The following is a 19,840-nucleotide window of genomic DNA, read 5'->3' as shown; positions in this document are numbered from 1 at the left end:
ACTTATCCTCCAATTATTCCAAACTTTTTTCTATTTTGAAAAAAAAAATCATCCTAGGCCTTGGCTATTCTATTTTCTATATCTCCACCACATCCACAGTCTTTATTAATATGATAATAATACCCAGATAAATAAAGCTATCCACTTGACCGATCTTCTCACTATCCATCACATGTTCGATGGACGAATGGCTTAGATGACACATAGATAGATGGGTGGATTATCCATTTGGGGGTTATTTGACGTTTTGGATTTGAGAGTTTAATTTTACTCAAGAACGAATCCCTTCTTAGTTTATTTCCCCCTTTTTATACAATTATACAAATTTACTTTTGCTAAAATCTTGTGATTCTATAAATTTAACGAATTTGGAATCAGTCTTCTTTTTTTGATTTCAGCCTTCCACTGCTGTTTTTTCAATGAGTTTCGATTACAATTGTTAAAGTCTGGTTTTTATTCAGTGGCGTCAATTCAGGAAAATCTGGAGGGGGGGGAATCTAACTTTTATATATACGGGGGTGCAACATATTTGTCGGATGACCCAAAAATGCATTTGTCAATGTAAATACCCCCTCAAAAAAGGGAGTTTCCAAAATCTAGGCGGAAAGGAAAATCTAGAAGGAGTGCACAGATCCTGCAATTGAAGTCACTATCTTTGTTTGCTATATATTATTTTTAATTGATTGATAATTAAACGAAAACATTTAGTTAATCAGTGGCGTAATTTCGTGAAAATTTTGGGGGGAAGAAAGTTGGAGCCAATTTTCCCAAGTCAAGTAAAAATGACAATAAAAAATGAAAAATGGGCCATATAATACCATAAAGGCAAAATATACTAAAGAAAACTGACATGTTTTTCTGTATACTTGAATTATGTAAGATTATCTTAGTTTTGACAAGATTTTTTGCTGAAACTAAATTTCAGTTGGGCGAAAAATTGAGGTACAGGAGGGGGGAGGCAAACTGGGTTTGGAGCGGACAGATGCCCCACTGCCCAATAGCAAATTACGTCCCTGTAGTTAATACTTAAACTCTTGCACTCCACATATTTTAATATGCATATATTGCCATCTTTGGAATATTAGGAATAAATTATTGATGGCTTTATGCTTAAAATTCGGCAAAATCACTGTTTGTTTTCGACATGTCGTATATAATGCAAGTTCTATACCAAATATTTCCCATAGGTGAAAACATGTACAAAGATACATTTGAATCAAATCTAGTTAAATTAATCACTTCATTTTCACTCATAGTGTCTCTGAGTTAGCTCGAATCGCTTATTTATGTTGTTTTTGAGTAGAGTTATATCGTGTCAGAGGTAAATAATACTGTCCCCAGCTTAATATACGGAAAAGTAAATTCTAGCTATTCATTTTAATTGAATTTGTAAGGCTTTTTAGAAGAGGCGTAAATTGCTAAGGGGTAGAACCGCCCCCACAAGAACTCAGTTTTCTCCCCTGACTGAAGATTGGCGTCATCAAAAATCTTTTCGACACTAAGATAGGTCTACATAAATCAAGCATCCACAGGAACAGATCAGTTGTTTTTAGTATGGTTTTCCCTTTATTGCGCTATATGGATCATTTTTCAGTGACATTTTGACTTAACTTGGAAAAATCGGCTCTAACTTTGACCCCCCTCCTCCAGATTTTGAAGAAATACGCCACTGTTTTTTTTAGCCCTTTAGCAACGGGAGTTTTCAAGTATATTTTGAATTTTACAAAGTAAACAGATAATCTGTAAATTGCAAAATAACTTTTTGTTTGTTGTGATATTGATGTTCCCTACTATATATTTTAAGTTATTAAGGAATAACCCTATCATTACTGCACAGACTCTTTTTTTCTGAATAAATAATCATAATTGAAGTAGGTGCCAACAAACCAATTGTCTCTAGGCGTTCAGTTTTGAGACTATTTTTGTTTAATGAACAATGCTCACAATTTGAAAACAAAGCTTATAGAAGAATGTTGAAAAAACACTTGGACAACGTTAGAAAGAAAATATTAGGAAACTATTGGTGGTGGCATAGGAGAAAAGCGCAAGAAGCTCACAAAAATCCCACTCTACCTTTAGCCTATTTTATTATGTCTCTAGTCTATTAAATTTATGGGCAAGGGCATATCCATGATTTTTGTTGAGGGGGAGGGGGCTACAAAAAAGCTTTAAGGAAAAGCATGAAAATCTGTTTATATAATTTTTTGTTACGTCTTTGTGAGTCGGACAAAAATTTTGGGGAAGGGGTGAAAACCGGTACCCTCCACATAAAAATAGTAAATTATTAAATACAATCAGGCTAGCAGATGAGAGTAGTAGAAATCATAATTACTTTTTTATATTCTACATTAACCATGGTATAACTTTTTGGTTCTTTTTTCTAGTAAACCCTCCTTTATTTTCCAGTCCTCAATCCGTTCCTATTCCTAGAACAATTTATATCTCTACTCAAACGAACAGAAGGTATCCCAATGACAGCATTGTTTTAGAGACTGGTCCCATGGGCACTGCCCATCATTATTCCAACACAACAAAGCACCATCCAAGTCCCGGTACTATAAATAGTATAGCCTGCTCTAAGACTGACTTGAATTGATCAGCCTGAAGGGACGTCCGGGACCATTGATGGCACGGACACTTAAGAGAATGAATGATCAGTCCAGTTGATGAAGATAAAATATTGACAGGCCTTCGGGTAGTAGTGAAACGCTTACTATTAGTGATCTCTGTGAGGCCAATCAGTGAAGCCAAACAGCCTGGCAGTCACCTGCCAGAGCTTCCCATACATTATTTTTGTTATCGTCCAGTCACAGCGAGATGGATGGTACTGAATGGCAAAGGAATATTTTGGAGCGACCTATCTCAATGCAAAAGTGCAATGAAGTTTGATAAAAACATAAAACAAGACACTACTTTAATTGGACTTTGGTACTAAAAGAACAACATCTTAAGCATTTAATTTGTGCGGAAATCCCATTTAAATCTTTATTTTGTTACACGGACTATGCAGCGCCCAAGTGCATTTCTTAGGTTTTCTTGTCACTACATCTGACTTATTTATTTGAGTAAAAAACATAAATAGTTAGGACCGGATTGAAAAGGTAAGGGGCACAATTGGATTTATTTGCGGGACCATCTCTATATATTTGAATAAAACATACGGGCATAGTAATTTACGTACGTAAGGTAGTTAGAAGTACGCAGTGCAAAATCTCTCCAATAGATGACTATCGCGATTACATTCGGTAAATTTGACATGAACTTTTACGGTTATCAGTTTTGTAAATTATAATGTGTATATTGTATAATACTAACTACATTAATAAATCTCATCCAGTAATGTAAACTTAAAATAAATACATTTTAATTATTTGAATAACTTAAAAATTATCCATCATTGTTAAAAACAATTTGCTTTAAAATTCAAAATCTTTTTGTTCATTTCAATGATAACGCGGGGCCCATTCAAATAGGGGACCTGTTTCGGTCCAATCATCCTTTATCCGGCCCTTTAAACTGTATATGTGCAAATTAATATCATTTTTTAACATGTTACTAAATATAGTAGGTAGAGATGATACAAACTTAAATTTCAAGGTAGATTTCAAAGGTAGTAACAGCAAAAGCTTACCTTCGGGACCTGGCTCTCCAGCGGTGCCTGGGGCACCAGGAGGCCCCATGAGACCAACTGGACCTGGTGGACCTTCATTCCCAGGTCTACCTGATGGTCCAGGCTCACCCTGTGCATAAAAAACAAATATTAAAATAATTCAGATACGAAACAGCTATAGAACATTTTCTTAGACTTTTCTAAAAATTTTATCTTAAAATTTTAATTGTTTTCACTTTATTAATTTCATTCATTTTAATTTGATATTTCAGAGAAGGTATACACTTACATTTTTGCTCTTTTAAGCAGTCATTTCCTCGGTATATAGTTATTACTATTGTACTGCTCTTTGTCCACAGTTTGTCATTCGTACTGTGAAGCCGTAGGAGAACAGCATTGACTAATGAAATAATACTACAATTCAGATAAGAACCAATAGGCAGTTTGCGGTGAGATTCGGAAAAGGCTGCACAAGCCGAAATCACTTTCATCAACGGTTTCGACTTACTCGGAAACCATGATCTGACCTTCTACCCGAGAATATGTAGTCTCTCGTCACTCCTTTGGCTGCGCAGGCACTGAATAACCTTGTTTTTTCTTGTATACAACAGTTTTACAGCTAGGTTAGAAAGTGTCGATGCTGTTTTCATTGAGCTTCAAATATGTTGGGATTTATTTAAAAAATTGTTGATATTTTGTTTGTGCCTTAGATATAAGGTAAACCACGACACAAATAAACAGATAAATCGCTAATTAAAACTTGGTTCATGATTGGTCCTAAGATTATCAAGGTTCAGATAAGTGGGGTATTAGGAATTTGAAAATGTCAAAAGTAGGATTGGGGTGCTTTAATACTGAGCCCTCCAGGCCAAGATTTCCTAAGAGTTTTGGAACGGCAATACCGCTTAGTTTTGTCAAGGGCGTATGTCGAAAATGCCTTGTATAAGGGTTGTACTTAGCAAATTCAAATTTTTGTACGATTCCTCGTAAAGTGCTTCTAAGCATTTCAGTAAATTTTTCTTTCCGAGGTACCCTTCTTAATATGGCATTTTATATGGCATCTTAATAGGGCATTTTAGTCATTTTGATCATCTTAACTTACGCCAACCTCCAGCCATAATATTATACATCGTTTTTGCAGTGAATCTGAGACTTAACGTCTAAGGACAGAAGAGATATTAGTACTTTTAGTACAGGAAAATGAGCTCCAAAAAGAGGTCGACCCGAAACAAATTGCAACAGAAATGATTTTTACGCCATCTTGTAGAGAAAAAAAAAACTGAACAACATATCCATTTTCGCATATTCTGAGTCGACGCGAAATAACCGTTTTTTGGCTTTTAATGCTATTTTTTTCCGTTATTCGAATAAAAATTGCAATTTTCGTGGACATCGGTTTTTCTTGAACTGAAGTATAAATCTAACCCAAAATAACATGGCGAGACCGAAAACGAAGTCGGATTTAGCGTAAGAAGCACCATAAAAAAAGTAACTGTATTTTTTCGACTTTTTTCGCCAAAAAAATACAATTTTCGTTGTAGCCCGATTTTCTTGAATGAAAGTGTGGTTCTGACGTAGAATCACGAGCTGAGACCGAAAATAGAATCAAATAGGTTGTTCACTGAACCAGAAAAAAATCGTAATCATTAATGAATGATTTACATTTTCTTAGAAAATAATTAGGGAAAGTGAATTACAAACCGAACTGGTTTTCAGTGGTCAGTATCGTAAATCACACTTAAAACAATCTTCGTATACTATTTAGGGTCAACCCATAGTGTCTAATCTTCACAGTCTATTAAATAGAATCAATCTTATAAAAAATTCAAAATAGAGAATCAGATTCCGACTAGTTTCACAACTTCTTCATTTGGAATGGATTAACGACTAGGGTTCTAGGTTCTCTTCATCATTGTTGCTGTCGATTTTTGGGGAGTTGGAACACATTTTTCCCTTGCAGGTTCTGCATGCTGGAGTACAAACCAAGCCGTTTTTAAAGCAGCTACACCTCGCTGAACTACACTGTACACGACAGGAGCACTTCACAATCTTTAGGAGCATACGCGGGGCTGGTGGGAGGTCAGTTGTTAAAGGGTACAAGAAGTCATCTTTATTCTTCCATCCCCATTCCTCGGCTTTCAGTTCCGGATCAGGCTCCCCGGTCCATACCTAAACTTGATAAAAAAACTCTATAGCTATGAAGCTTGGCTGCATCAGAAGTTGGTGGCAGATGTTCTATGTGAACAAAAGAGTTTGCCGTTGTCACTTTCTTTTCAAAAACTTCTCTGCGGAGTTTGTTCAAGTTCCCTCCTTTCGACGAACCGACAATGATCAGCAGGGCGTCTTCAGCAGCGGTCTTGATTTCCTCCTTCGAAGCGGAATTCTGCATGAGCACTGCAGCTGATCTTTGGAAATCATTGTCTTCTATCAGCCTCTTCAGTGCAAGACCTTTTCTCACACCGTGGATTCGCGAAGTAGAGTCACAGCCTAACTGGGCGTGAGCAAAAAGGATCAGATAACAAGTATCTTGTCCCAGCTTCTCTTTCAGGGTGTGTATGTCCCATATTCGGGGAGCTTTATTCGACTTTGGCTAAGGTGCGAAGAATAGTTTCTTGCTTGACAAGTCACAGTGGTAGCATAAGAGAACCAATAGATCGGTATCGTCCCCAACTACGGCAGTGTCGTGATACCGTGAAGAGGCAACAGCAGCTTCCACAATCGGGACATCTGCGTCACCTGATGCCTGGGAGACAGAGACACCCTTTGCACGGAGATGATCAGCCAAAGCGCAGATAAACCTGGCTTTGTTTTTCTTGCAAGATAAGAACTCTTCTTTCTTCACCTTGAGCTGCATATCTGCTGTGAAGAAGATCTTACGGCCAACTGTACGAATCCTCTGCGAGTGAGCCATATCTTTTATGGAAGCCTCACCATCGTAGCCATCGAAAACGATAGTGGCAGAAGGGTACTTTCCTGTCACGTAAGTTGCATAATGGTCTAGAATCTCCAGGTATCTTTCATTTTTTGTCCATGGTATCCTGTGCAGCAGAGCTCCTCCGTCTAGGATATATCGAGTGCCTTCGGGGAGGGGAAATGAATGCTTCTCAAGGTTGCACGCCTGGGCTATGGCCTTCGCAAGTTCTGGTTTGTTCGCAGTCCGGAGCATGCAGGAGCTGTCAAAAAGTGACGCTGGGTAGGAACACAGTTCGTGTTGAAAGTACTCAGTTTCCGTAAGATTGATCCTTTTCGCGATCATGATAAACCTCTGAAAAAGAAGAGTCGGGTCTAGTCGTTTGCAGTCTCCGCTTGGACTTTGCTTGGTCGTCATCTGGATTGCCTGTTGTTTTCGTCGAAACACAAAGTCAGAGACCAGCTGTCCAGACATGGCGTCAATGACTTTTAGGCCAACATCTTTGGCAGAATCAACGTTGGCAGACGGATAGGCAGTTAGACCATTTGCTATGCTTCTTAACTGAACATCTCCCTCAAATGGTGAACCCCTTTCCAGAAACTCGATAATCGTCTGCGTATCTTTGCAGTCTCTCAGTTGCATCGGCTCTGACATCTCCTTGTGCTGATCGCTTGTAACGTACAGAATTTGTGAGATACGTTCCATCAGAAGGTTTACTGTAGAGCAGACTGGTCGCAACAAAACTCATAAGGACCTCTGAGCCTCTGTCATGCCGCTGCCGTTGGTAAGGCCACCAGAGGTTTTAAGAGAGCGCATAAGCTCCTGTTCAATGACAAGATCTGTGGAGAGTCCAGCCCAGAATCTATCAGAACGTCTTACTACATGCATGCCACTCTGGAAAGCCTGGTAGACCGTAGGATGGGTATCTTCGAGCTTGTCCATTCGCTGGAGGTAAAGATGGCATGATTTCGTATAGTAGTTGTGTCCTGCAGCCGCCAGGTAAGGTAACATGTCTGAGGTAGACTTCAAATGGAGCTCCCATTGAATGGAGCCTCCACTAGCAGATTCACCGGAAAGTATTACTCGACTGTTAGATGGGGGAATTTCGAATAAAATTTTTTCTCGGGGTAGATGGCGAATTTAAATAAATATTATGACTGTCACTGACCGGAACTAGTTTTCTACTCGACTTTCTGGCATTACTTGAGATCTTCGTCTAATTGATTTTTCAGTCAAATCTTGGGAATAAACTTTGAAATTTTTAAAACACTAAGTGATGAATGTGACGACTTTCATTTTTATTGCATTACATAGCCTTCGAAGTGTCTTATACTAGTGCCTAGTTCAGGTATTTTTACGAAAAACCGATCATTTGTTTAATAACGAGTGCCGATTGATTGTCTTTACAAAAATTACCGCAACGCATATTGATGATAGTGAAACTTTTTTGTTTTGCACCAGACACCCAATCTGACTTCATTTTCTGTCTCAGCTTGTCATTCTGGATCAGAATCATACTTCATTTCAAGAAAAACGGTCGGATACTAAAATTATATTTTTTTTCGGAAAACGTAAAAAAAATCGCATTAAAAGCCAAAACACGGTTATTTTGCGTCGACTCAGAATATGCGAAAATGGACATGTTGTTCAGTTTTTTTTTCTCTACAAGATGGTGTAAGAATCATTTCTGTTGCAATTTGTTTCGGGTCAAACCTCCATTTGCCTGTACTATTTTGTTTTATTACATTTCAGATAAGTGGAGTATTTTTGATTTCCAGTTAAATGGTGAGCGTATTTCCACGGACTGGACACCAGGAAACTTATTAGGGTTACGGTTTATGGCAGAATGAAATGCTTCAAAAGGATTCAGGCTTAGGGTTTGAGCACGAAAAATCCTGACTCCGTTCTTAGTTTGGAGGAGATGCCTGAATCCATTTCTAGGTTGGGTTTCTTCAGAGTGAAGCTAAAAATGAATGACAAATCTAATTCTAAAGACATGCTAATATCGATAGGGCCGACCAGTTTGAATATTAACACACTAATGCAACCGAAGAGGTGGAATACTTTCAGCAATCACACCCCACGCAATACAATGGAAACACTGAGTTTGAAAGAAAAGCTTGTGCCTTGTCTCTAGTATACGTAATTGAACCTTTTCAATTCCCTTACTATTAACGAGATGCGCCCAAATTTGTTATTCTCTTTGCTTTGATGGATTAAAAACAATCCGATTGGGTTTGGGCACCAGGCTAGTGATGAACACCTATGCTATTTTCCGCTAAAACTCGCCTTAAAAACAAAGAACGAAAAAAAAAAGAAAAAAGCGCACGCTAAGTGGTAGCAGATACAGCGATAATTTGTGAAATTTATGCGAGAGATTCCGCAAAATGATTATATGTGTCCAGAATAAAACAGGATTAATTGAAAGTATGTCATTGAGGAAAATGTTGGAAGTCTTAGAAAACGTCTGACGTTAAATTTTACAGATATCATAAAAATTATACTCAGCTATTTCCTCTTATTTTAGTGATTTTTTTTTTTTTAATTGTGATTGTTCCAAGCTTATTACTACCTCGGCTAATTCCCATAATCTTATTAATAACATTTTTTACTTGATAAGAGTAAACAAAGTAAAAACTTACAGGAGATCCTCGTTGTCCTCTAAGACCTGATGGACCTTGAGGTCCAGGGAGACCAGGAAGACCTCTATCACCTGGTGATCCAACGGGTCCGATTGGGCCAGTTTGACCTGGTGGACCTTCATTGCCTTGTTCTCCTTTCTGACCTTCTTGACCCGGAGCCCCTGGTTGACCTTGTGGTCCGGAATTGCCTTGTAAAATAAGTAAGCAATCAATAGGTGTTATCTGGTACATTTACGATTGTTTACAAAACACTTTTTACTGGAGATTTAACATTAAGAATTGATTGAATAACTTTCTTTGGCGATTGGACAGACTAGATTTTCGTAAATATGTTCACAAAAGCCTTAACAATAATCAGATATTTCCATAAGTTAAGTTCTAAGTTCATTTGACTTGAAACTGCGTATTGATTTACCCTAGAAAGGGTAAATTGTGAACACATGGGGAATACTGTGAAACAACAAAGCACATAAGGAAGGTAAATTAGTTTTTTTTTGTTTTTTTTTACAGTAGCACTGGACTGTGTTGATAGACGAGAGTGGGCTGATAGTTGGATTTGCAAATCAACAAAATGTAAATTACAGTGAGAAATGCAGGAATACAGGTATGGAATAGTCTTCCAGGATCAGGGAATCCGATAGTCAATATGTTTGAAGTTAAAAGTTATTCGTCGGAAAAATAGTTAATTTTGTTTAATTTTTCATTGAAAATAGCTTTACATAAATAATTTGAACTAAATTGATTAGAATTTCTTTGTAACTTTATTAATAGAAGGAAAAAAGCTTTTTGGCATCAAGCTATAACACTGTTTTAGTGTTTTTTATTATCAATGGTTACCATTATAAATTATTAATATTTATATTAATTTCATTTTAATTTGATTGTTAATTATTAGAATATTAATCAATAATCGTTCATATTATTACTTTTTAATACTATGTTAATGGCGATTCTGCCATACTACTTATACTATTTGTTGACATTTTAAATAAAAACAAAATCGAAATCAAAGGCACAGATTTATCATTTTGGAGTAGCTCGCGGTATTACTCATTTCAGCGTCTTAGTTGTGGTTAGCGAAAATGTGACAAGGGTTAATTTTTTACATTTTGAATGAACTATTTTTTTCCTTTATATGTTAGGCTTATCTGGATAAGGATAAACATCCTCCGTAGTCATTGCTAGTGCATAGAGCGTCAAATTGACGTTTCAGTTGCTGGGTCTTTTTTATGGGGACAAATAGTAAGCTTGTCACCCACCTTGTTGCAGCGGGGATCGAACCCTTGGCTCCGTAGAGCCAAGCAGAGCACCAATCTACTGTGCTACCTTATCTGGAAGTTCTTTTTAAATGCTTCTGCAGAGTTACTACCCTATTCCATCAATAGTTCATACAACATTTAAATTAGGGTTGTTAGCTTCTAGTGGACAGCCTCAGCAGGAGAAATGCATTTACGTTGTGTTGATTCAAGCTCGTATTTGGCCTCGTATTTGTTCTACAGAAAACCGAAAAGATATTGAGAGATGATGCTCTCTAAAATTATCTTGCCAATCAGTAATGATTTTTGATCCATTTTTCTAGGAAAATTTAGCATTCAATAGCTGTAGCGAAATCGTGCATCAGAGCCCCGTGTGAATTACTAATCATGTTTATATGCCGTTTATATTTTTAGATTCTTTTGCATATTTGCATAGTTCTATTTCTTCTCCAAGTTTGAAGATCCTGAAAAGTTTTCAATAGTCCGCCTGGATGAAATCTTCTGGACCGTTTTTCATTTTCTCTAGAAACCTGAGGAAACATATTTGGTTTGTTTGGTGCAGACTTCTGGTTTTTCTTAGTCTCAATTTTAAAATGTCAGGGTTAAAAATTTTGGATATTGTCACAGTAAGATGGTATTTGATACCATGCTACGAACATTTTTCTTAAAATTTTATAATATCAAAGATATCAAATTTATTAAAGGTTTGGGTGAAAATACTAACTCAATGACAAGAACTTTAACAGTGACAACACTATCCAATATAATACAATATTTTATTTTTATTTTCTTATTTTGTTGCGCTTATTTCTTATCTCTTTTAGTGTCAATTAAAATTTTTTGTAGTTGTAGATGTGAAATACCGGGTTTCCGGTTCAGTCACTAATAAAATATCTATATATCTACCTATGTCAAAGTAATAAAATCAAACTGTATACAGTTACGATGATAGAACTTAATATTAAAAACCTAATACTGCCACTACTAAGATCTCACTGCAGCATCAAGTCACCTGAGGTCGAGACAGCTGTACACGCTCTTCCATCCTAATCTATAAAAAGAACCCCTCTTTACATCCTCCCAAGAAGTTCCCATTTCACTTAATCATTTCCTTACAACATTTTCCCATCCCATTCGTGGATGACCTGATTTTCGTTTAGCCCTAGATGTTTGCCCGACAAGCATGATCCTGGGCAATCTGTCATTTCTGATCCAAAGAACATGCCCTAGCCATCTAAAACTTTCTCTCATTATACCCCTAGAAAGCGTGATATTTAGACCCAGGTTTTTTTGTACAACGTACTGTTTGAGATATGCTCAATCACAAGGGTACACAAAACAATCCGTAGAAAATTCCCCTGGAAGAGATATAGCAAATTCTACTCATTTTTCGGAGAACCCACGCTTCAGAACCATACCTGAACATACCATACCCTACATGTCATCATTGTAGCTTCTAAAATTCTAATCTTATTTTGCAGACTTATCTTTTTATTCATCCATACTTGACTATTGAGCCTTGGCTATCCTATTTTTAACATCTTCACTACACTCACTGTCTTTACTAACAATAACGCCAATGTAAGTGAAACTGTCTACTTGATTGATCTTCTCCTTACCCAACGTCACCTTTTCATCTTTACTTATTCCTAGCATTAGTGACTTAGTCTTCTTAACGATTAATATTCAAACCTAATCAGGTGCTACTCAGAAAATCTCTTAAAATTCATTCATTTTGCTGAATTTTTCATCTAGGGTACTTAAATCATTAGCATAATTTAAGTCTAGGAGAGTTTTGCTTCCCCAATTGGTTCCGTAAAGCTATAAGCAAGCTTAAATTCCCATTTAAGCTCTTAATATCCTTTAGACCAAAATATTTCATCGCAAATAACATATGATCCATAACTATTATAGTATGCTTCAAATAGTCACTAGTGATCCTAGAATATATCCTTAAGGGTACTTCTTAGGAATCGTTGGGCAGAACTTTAAGCATAAATCAGAAAAAACTACTATTTATAGTTTACCACTAAATAAAGATCCAAAATTTAGGATCCTTAGATTATCAAGACTATTGGTAACTTGAATTGGTATTATTGTGCTTAAGAGCACACAGACTATTGTATTATCGAAAAAACTATCACAGTTCAATTTGGTCCGACCCCTTATATCGGACGTAAACTCTTTTTGATTTTCAATTTTTGACAAAATAATTAGTGACCACACTTTAACCAATAAGTAGTCCATTTTACAGAACTTTAAAAATCAGTCTAATAAATAACGTTTAATGGGTTCCACTTACCAGGTCGACCTGTGTCACCAGGTTGTCCTTTAATACCAGGAAGACCAGCTGGACCTATAGGACCTGGAGACCCAGACATACCCTGCGAAAGTTGAAACATAATGTAATACAATTCTCTTTGAATAATAAAAAAACTTGTAAATGTTAAACAGTCGATCAAAATCTTCGGGAACACACTTGATTTTATTAATGTTGTAAGTTATTTGTTATTACGCTTTGGTTATGCTTGTAAATATGGTTGTTTGCTTGTAAATAATTATTATCCAGTTTGTTTTATCCAATCAATGTCAAATTTTGAATAGAATCAAAAGAGTGACAACAACCACCGTTTAAGTTAAATTGGAAAAAGATGGAAGCAAATCAGTGTTTCTAAAATGTAAGTTGGAATAAAAAAAGGGTAAACACTTCACTCAGTTTTTAAACCTTAAGTTTACTTAGTACATTCTTGAAAAACCTGCGATTTCACACACAAATCTAAACAATTTATAAAAACAAATTTGAAAGCACATGAATTCAGCAGAAACAGTTGGATTAGGCCACTTCATAAACATTCCGTTTTCCCTTCTTTTGAAGCTAAAAAGACTCAAATTTCATGAAAAAAACACCACACTTGAAGAATAAAAATATTTAGAGATAACTGAATAATAAATGTGATATTATCATTTCTGCTTCTATATTACATCCAACAACCATAGCGAGTGTAAAGAACACCATCTTTTTTCAAAGATAGGATGACAAATTTTATTACTATAGAAATGGGTTGCTCTCAATTACCTGTTGTACAGTATAGATAATTAATCTTACATCAAAATAAAAAAGATCTATTTAAAGTAAATAAAATGTATATTACAAAAAGAAAACTTAAAAGCAATTTTTAAATAGGCCAGATATCTACTTAAAGTCAAAGATTGAGCATTGATGAGTAACTGACTCAATTCATGGCCCCTATTGTTTGGAGATAATTCAAGAGCTTAAGGAAATTGTCCAAGCATCTTAAAAAATTTGCCTAAAAGTGACTCATGTTTAAAAAAAACTCTTTTTTTTACTTTGTTTCATTTTTAATTCTAATTTCGATTAATTAGTTATTTTTCAATTGAACTACTTGCTGCCATTGCTAAACTCTTCTTCTTGCGTCATATTATTCATCATCGATTTCATAAATAAATTCCAAGAAAACTTCATAGCTAATTAGTTTTATTGACTGCTGATTACTTCACTGAAGCCCTAAATTAACTTGTATAATAAGAACCATAATGACCTCAAGAAGCTCGTATAAAAGTTACGAACAGTCTATTTCGCCCTATCTTAATTCATGTATAAGGCAATTAGAAGAGACCACGGCTTTCTCTCCTTAAAAATCAAAGTTTCTCCAGATTTGCAACCAGGTACTGGATGAATACCGGACTGGTACAGGGTACTGGTGCCGGATGAATAAGGAAAATAGGATGGTCTTCAGCTTCAGCCTTATTATCCCTATTTTCTGTACTTGCTCGTATAAAAGTTACGAACAGTCTGTTTCGCCCTACCTTAATTCATGTATAAGGCAATTAGAAGAGACCACGGCTTTCTCTCCTTAAAAACCAAAGGTTCTCCAGATTTGCAACCGGGTACTGGATGAATACCAGACTGGTACAGGGTACTGGTGCCGGATGAATAAGGAAAATAGGATGGTATTCAGCTTCAGCCTTATTATCCCTATTTTCTGTACTTGCACTATGGTCCAAAATTAGGGATTCTTGTTACGAGTTTTCACTAATTAAGAAAATGTATTGCACCAATTAAGACCGCATTTAAATTAAAGTCCCACATTTAATTAATTAATAAAGTCCACATTTAATTATTTAAATTAAAGTGTGTTGAAATTTTAGGAATAATCACTTACAGCTGGACCACTTTCTCCTGGACGACCTGGAGGTCCCATTAAGCCTTGGTCTCCTTTCATACCACTTTCTCCTCTTGCTCCTTTGGGGCCAACTAGACCTGGAAGCCCGGGTGATCCTGATTCACCAGGTTGTCCCACGTTGCCAGGATTACCTTGCTCTCCCTTAGATCCTGGCAATCCTCTTTCTCCCTTAGAACCAGGAATACCAGAAGGACCAATTGGACCTGGGAATCCCTAAAATAAAAATATCACATTGAGACAGTTATACCTTGGTTTACATTTATTTTACTATAAATTTAATCTAAAAATAAATTTATTTATAAGGTTAATCGAAAGACCAACTAAATTTGCGGGATATGTAAATGCATTATTTATCATGTACAATAATTAGACATATCAATTACTGTAAGATGGAGATTAGATAATAATTCCTTGAGAAGTAGCTGATTGAAAAAAATAACTCGAAAGAATTGACTAGGATAGAGGAAAAGAGGGTGTTAGAAGGTTTTTAGGGAAGGAGAGTAATTCCCTCTATGAGGAACACAGTGTGCCGGCATGAACTCACGCCCCTTAGTATTTAAATTAAATAACCAATTACAGCTTATGCACTTATTGCATTGAAACACAGTTTGTCTTAATAATAATTAAAAGACCTGAATTATTCAACATACTGTAGGGAATAAGTGTTGGACAAGGGATAATCTAGAATTTAAAGTTGTGAATCTTCTAATCTAAGGAAAACATTTACAATTTCTGGAATAAATACTTCGAACTCCTCAGAAGTAGATTTAATGTAAAACTAAAGGAGGTTCTTTTGTAACTGGTTCTGGTCTCTTGGATCTATTTCGCTTTCGAAAATCAAATTAGAACTATATTTAATTGATAGTTATTAATTAGTATGAAGTCATGGATGCCGGTGCTAGTCTGTATTAAGGTTAATATTTGATTTGGAATTTGGGTTATTAGTTGAACAGGGTGTCATTTTCTTTTTATCTTGAGAATTTTTATTTTTTTCTTTACTTTTATACTATTATTTTTTAGTATTTTTTATTTATTTTTTATTGTTAGTGTTTAAGGATGCCGGTTTTCAAGCACATGACACTTTGTAGGCATCTTCTGTAAATATTTTCATTTCCGTGTTATATTCTTAATCTGAAATGTAGTAAAATAAGTAAAAAAAAAAAAGAAATTGAACTAAGCCACAGCAACAGCTTGCATAAAATTTAAGCGTAACTACAAACAGGATATTTGTTGTTAATTTAATTATTCTTGAAATTCAAAAAAGTAATGGAGAACATCATATGATAGTACAATCATATAAAGCGTATCAGTTGGACCGTTACTTGTCAAAAATGTCGTGCTAGGAAAACGTAAGTTAATAATGTAGATAGAGACACCTGAGACTATATTTTTACTGATGCCTTGCCTCGATACCCCTCCCCCAAGAACCACAATTAAATGTCATGAGGTTTAAAATTTTATTTTCCCTGTAAAAATATCCGTAGCTGCTTGTAGCCAGGAAAAAATTCGAAGCAAACTTATAAGTTTTACAGAACCAAAAATTATCTAGTTGATACCCTCTTTAAGGAGTAGAGGGAGCTATTTATATGCAAGGAGATACTGTCATGATATATATTTTATTAATAAGATTGAGTCTGTTTATTAATTGGTACCATATTTTTTGGTGCCAAAATTATAAAACTGCTACTCTTATGCTCGGGTATTGAATACGCTCGGGTATTGAAGAATCGATTTTGATCAAGCACTATGGACAGATCATCTACAAACTTGTAACGGTCGTCGTGATGATTAAGTAGGGAATTAATTACAGCCAGGAAAATTATTCCAGCTAATTTCGTGCCTTGTGGGGCCCCGCAAGAAGTATCTGACCATGATGAATCCGAATCGTTTTAATGGAGTGCAAAGACTTTTTGTTTTCGGCCAGTTAAGAAGTCAAGTACAAGGCCAAGGGTGCGTCGTTTAGCCCCCATTTCCTGGAGATTCATGCCTGCAGTCAGGTGGCGGATTAGGTCAAAGGCCTTTCGGAAATCCAATGCGCAAATGTCGACGAAACAACTACCTTTTTCAAGCCATTGGAGGACACAGTCAAACATCCGTACTAGGTAGATTGTAGTACTACACTTGGGGAGTCCACCGTACTGGAATTTATCAATACGCCCATGAATTTGTTTCAGAAGAAACTTGAGTATAAAGGCCTCAGTTACTTTCGCCAAACAAGGTGTGAGTGAGATCGGGCGGAGATCGTCGCATGCATTAGGAGCGCTCTTTTTTGGAATAATTCTAATATAGGCCCTTTTCCACTGTGACGGGAATTAGCCAGAAGCAAAACACTCGTTAATGATGCTGGATAGTGGTAATGCTATGAAGGCTGCATATTCACGTAGCAGTTTGGCAGGTAATTCCCCAGGGTATGAAGATGTATTCGGTTTGATCTTCCGTAATTCCGTGTAAACGTCAAACTCACTGACTATTATGTTGTTCTCAGGCTCACATTTTTCAAGTATGGTGGACTTTTCATGAGCCGTAATAGTTGGGTAGGTAGTGCAGATCTTGGTGAAGAATTCACTCACTTCTTCTGCACTGATTAAGGACCCACCATCGTTGCTGATCTTTACACTGCTGTCAAAAGCTTGGCCGGCCACTTTTTTCACAGCGTTGTGCCACTTTTTGGGGTCTGAAGTAAGTAATTGGGAGGGCACGGTTTCACGACCATAGCTAGCTTTGGCTTTCTTTACCAAAGAGACTATTTGATTTCGCATTTTCTTGCCTTGGATAAAAACACCACGGGAGTAGAGGCGAGACCTCTCTTTTATTAGTGATTTAATAGCTGGAGATAGACATGGTTTGTCGCATTCACTAACAACAAATGATTTTGTTGTAAAGATCTTTAGGTATTGACTGTATAACTTGGCATTGAAATCGGATACCTTAGTTTCCAAGAGCTCGGTATTGTACACTTTGGGGAAGTCATATGTGCCAATCCATTGACCGTATTCACAGATGGCCGACTCCGTGCAAGGACGAACAGTGACACGGGATAGTTTGGGCTTTGGTAAAGACTCTCTTGCTTTCCAAAGAATTGCGTTGTGGTCTGACATGCCAACGGGACCAAGAGAAAAGGGAGGGGAGTAAAAATCATCACAATTTGTGAGTATAAGGTCCAATATGCCCCCCAAAGAGTGGGTGGGTATGTGTACTACTTGCTTTAAAGACAAACAAGATGATAACCAACTCTTCTTGGTTTGGTTAAAGTCTCCTCCTATAATAAAAGCAGGGCTACTGTATATACTTCTCAGGTGATCAATAGTCGTTTGGAGGTGGAAAACCAAGTCACCCTGGTTTCTGGCACTTTCCGGGTAATATACTGAAATGACTATAATACAAGAAAAGCGACGGGGAAGAGATTTAGGTTTGCAAATAGCCCAGATTACTTCATGAGCTGGATCAAATAATTCCGGTAATAATTTGCAAGGGATATCTTTCCGTATGTACAAGGCAACACCTCCACCTAGTCTATGCTCACCCCGATCAGCACGTGTGCTCAGGAAAATTTCGTAGCCTGCCATATGACCTGACAACCTATCAAGATTCCAAGTTTCTGTAACTGCGATAACTGGGATACTATTTTGACGGACAATAACTTCAAATTTTTCCATTTTGTTACACAATGACTGGCAGTTTATAACGAGAAAATTCGGCATTCTATTTTTCGAATTAAAAGTCACTGACCTTAATGGGGGGGGGGGGGGGAAGCTGATCAATACTAGTCGAACATACCGGAGCTTGATTGAAAGGAATAATAGATGGCATATTGGCATTTGTAGAACAGTCTATCTTAACAAGGATACGTTGATGGGGTGAGGTTTTAGGAGCAAGACTAGTTGATCTTAATGAAACGATAACTGGAATCATCAGCTGACCTTGTTTGCCGCCACGCTTGCACTTCGTCAAGTTATGTTGAACTGAACTGTATTGTGCATATGTGTTTAAGTATAGGTGTTTAGCCTCTCTTAGATTCTTCAATATTTAATGCAAATACTTATTTACAGGATATTTAATAGTCTGGAGTTTAAAGAATAAGTTGTATTTCTTTTTTCCGGCTGATGAGAAAAAAAAACGCTATTTTCCGCTCTTAGATACGATAGTGTGAGTCTAAATACAACAATAATTTGATTATAATTAATCAACTAATTTATAACTAAAATTGAGTATCTGACCTCCTAAGGGAGGCAATGGGAGAGACATCAGCATTGCCGGTAGCGATTGTAAACTCCAGCGCCGCATTCTTTACCTTTAATATATATAAATCTCTTTTAGTGGGGAGATTTACAAATGTATATAGGCTGAAAATGGTAACATAGTATGAGAACAATATTGCTTATGCACCACAGAATGAGAAGGTAGAATTTTAAAGGACCGTACAAATACATTTAAGAGAATATTAGGGGGTTTTGATGGCACTGACTGTATTCTTTTAATTTAGAAGCAAAAAATTTTTTGTAAGTAAGATTCAAAAGAACACAGCCGTTTTCAAAATTTGTTTCTAAGCCTAAACATTTGAATTGAAGCATAAACTCCATTCGAAGACAACAAGGTTCTACATCGTGCCGACAGAAAATCTGTGAAGTTCCAATTTATAACTGTTGGGAAAATGCCCATGATTTTTCAAAGGTTGATGTTCTTTCCTCTATTAAAATAATTCTTTAATATACCAAGAGATCCACATGAACGATCTTTTTTTAAAGCCATATTCACGTGTAGCATAAAAATATAGCATAAACTGTACAAAGCTTTCATTTCAAAGGGAAAAATTATGGTAAAGTTTTCACGTTAAGCTCCAATGTTTCGGTAAAATTCGCGGAAAACGCTGAAGCACAAATTATCTACGATTCATGATGATAACCTAAAAGATTCATGATGATAACCTAAGCAAAGCTATGCGTTCATAGCTTCAACTTTTTGTTTTCGCAATTGTAGATAATGTTAATTTTTCTCATGACAATAAGTAATCTTTTCCTGAAAAAGTGAATTTTCAGGAAATTCACTTTTTCACGATTCTCACTTTTTCACAATCCTCTGAAGAATTGGTTCATTCTACAGAGAATGAACCAATCTCGAATCTCCGATTTGACTCCGGATCCCAGGATCTGGTCTCTGCTGCTATTATAGGTCTAACTCACCATAATACTTTCAAAACATGGCAAATTTCCGGACGT

The 19,840-nt window shown here is 36.4% G+C and overlaps 1 protein-coding gene across 2 annotated transcripts in view; it reads right to left on the bottom strand.

Annotated features, from left to right (window-relative positions):
* The window catches only part of LOC136038080 (collagen alpha-1(I) chain-like), a 117,894-nt gene that overhangs the window by 22,241 nt on the left and 75,813 nt on the right, over positions 1–19,840 (bottom strand). For both annotated transcript variants that reach the window (XM_065721078.1, XM_065721079.1), the window contains 4 exons: positions 14,604–14,837; positions 12,722–12,803; positions 9,164–9,351; positions 3,632–3,740 (listed from right to left, as the gene is read on the bottom strand). In XM_065721078.1, coding sequence (XP_065577150.1) covers positions 3,632–3,740; positions 9,164–9,351; positions 12,722–12,803; positions 14,604–14,837 — 613 coding nt within the window. The remainder of the gene's footprint in view (positions 1–3,631; positions 3,741–9,163; positions 9,352–12,721; positions 12,804–14,603; positions 14,838–19,840) is intronic.

The sequence above is a fragment of the Artemia franciscana genome, chromosome 17 (genome assembly GCF_032884065.1).
Source record: "Artemia franciscana chromosome 17, ASM3288406v1, whole genome shotgun sequence".
In the NCBI taxonomy this organism is placed as follows: Eukaryota; Metazoa; Arthropoda; class Branchiopoda; order Anostraca; family Artemiidae; genus Artemia; species Artemia franciscana.
This window is presented reverse-complemented; position numbering and strand designations above follow the sequence as displayed.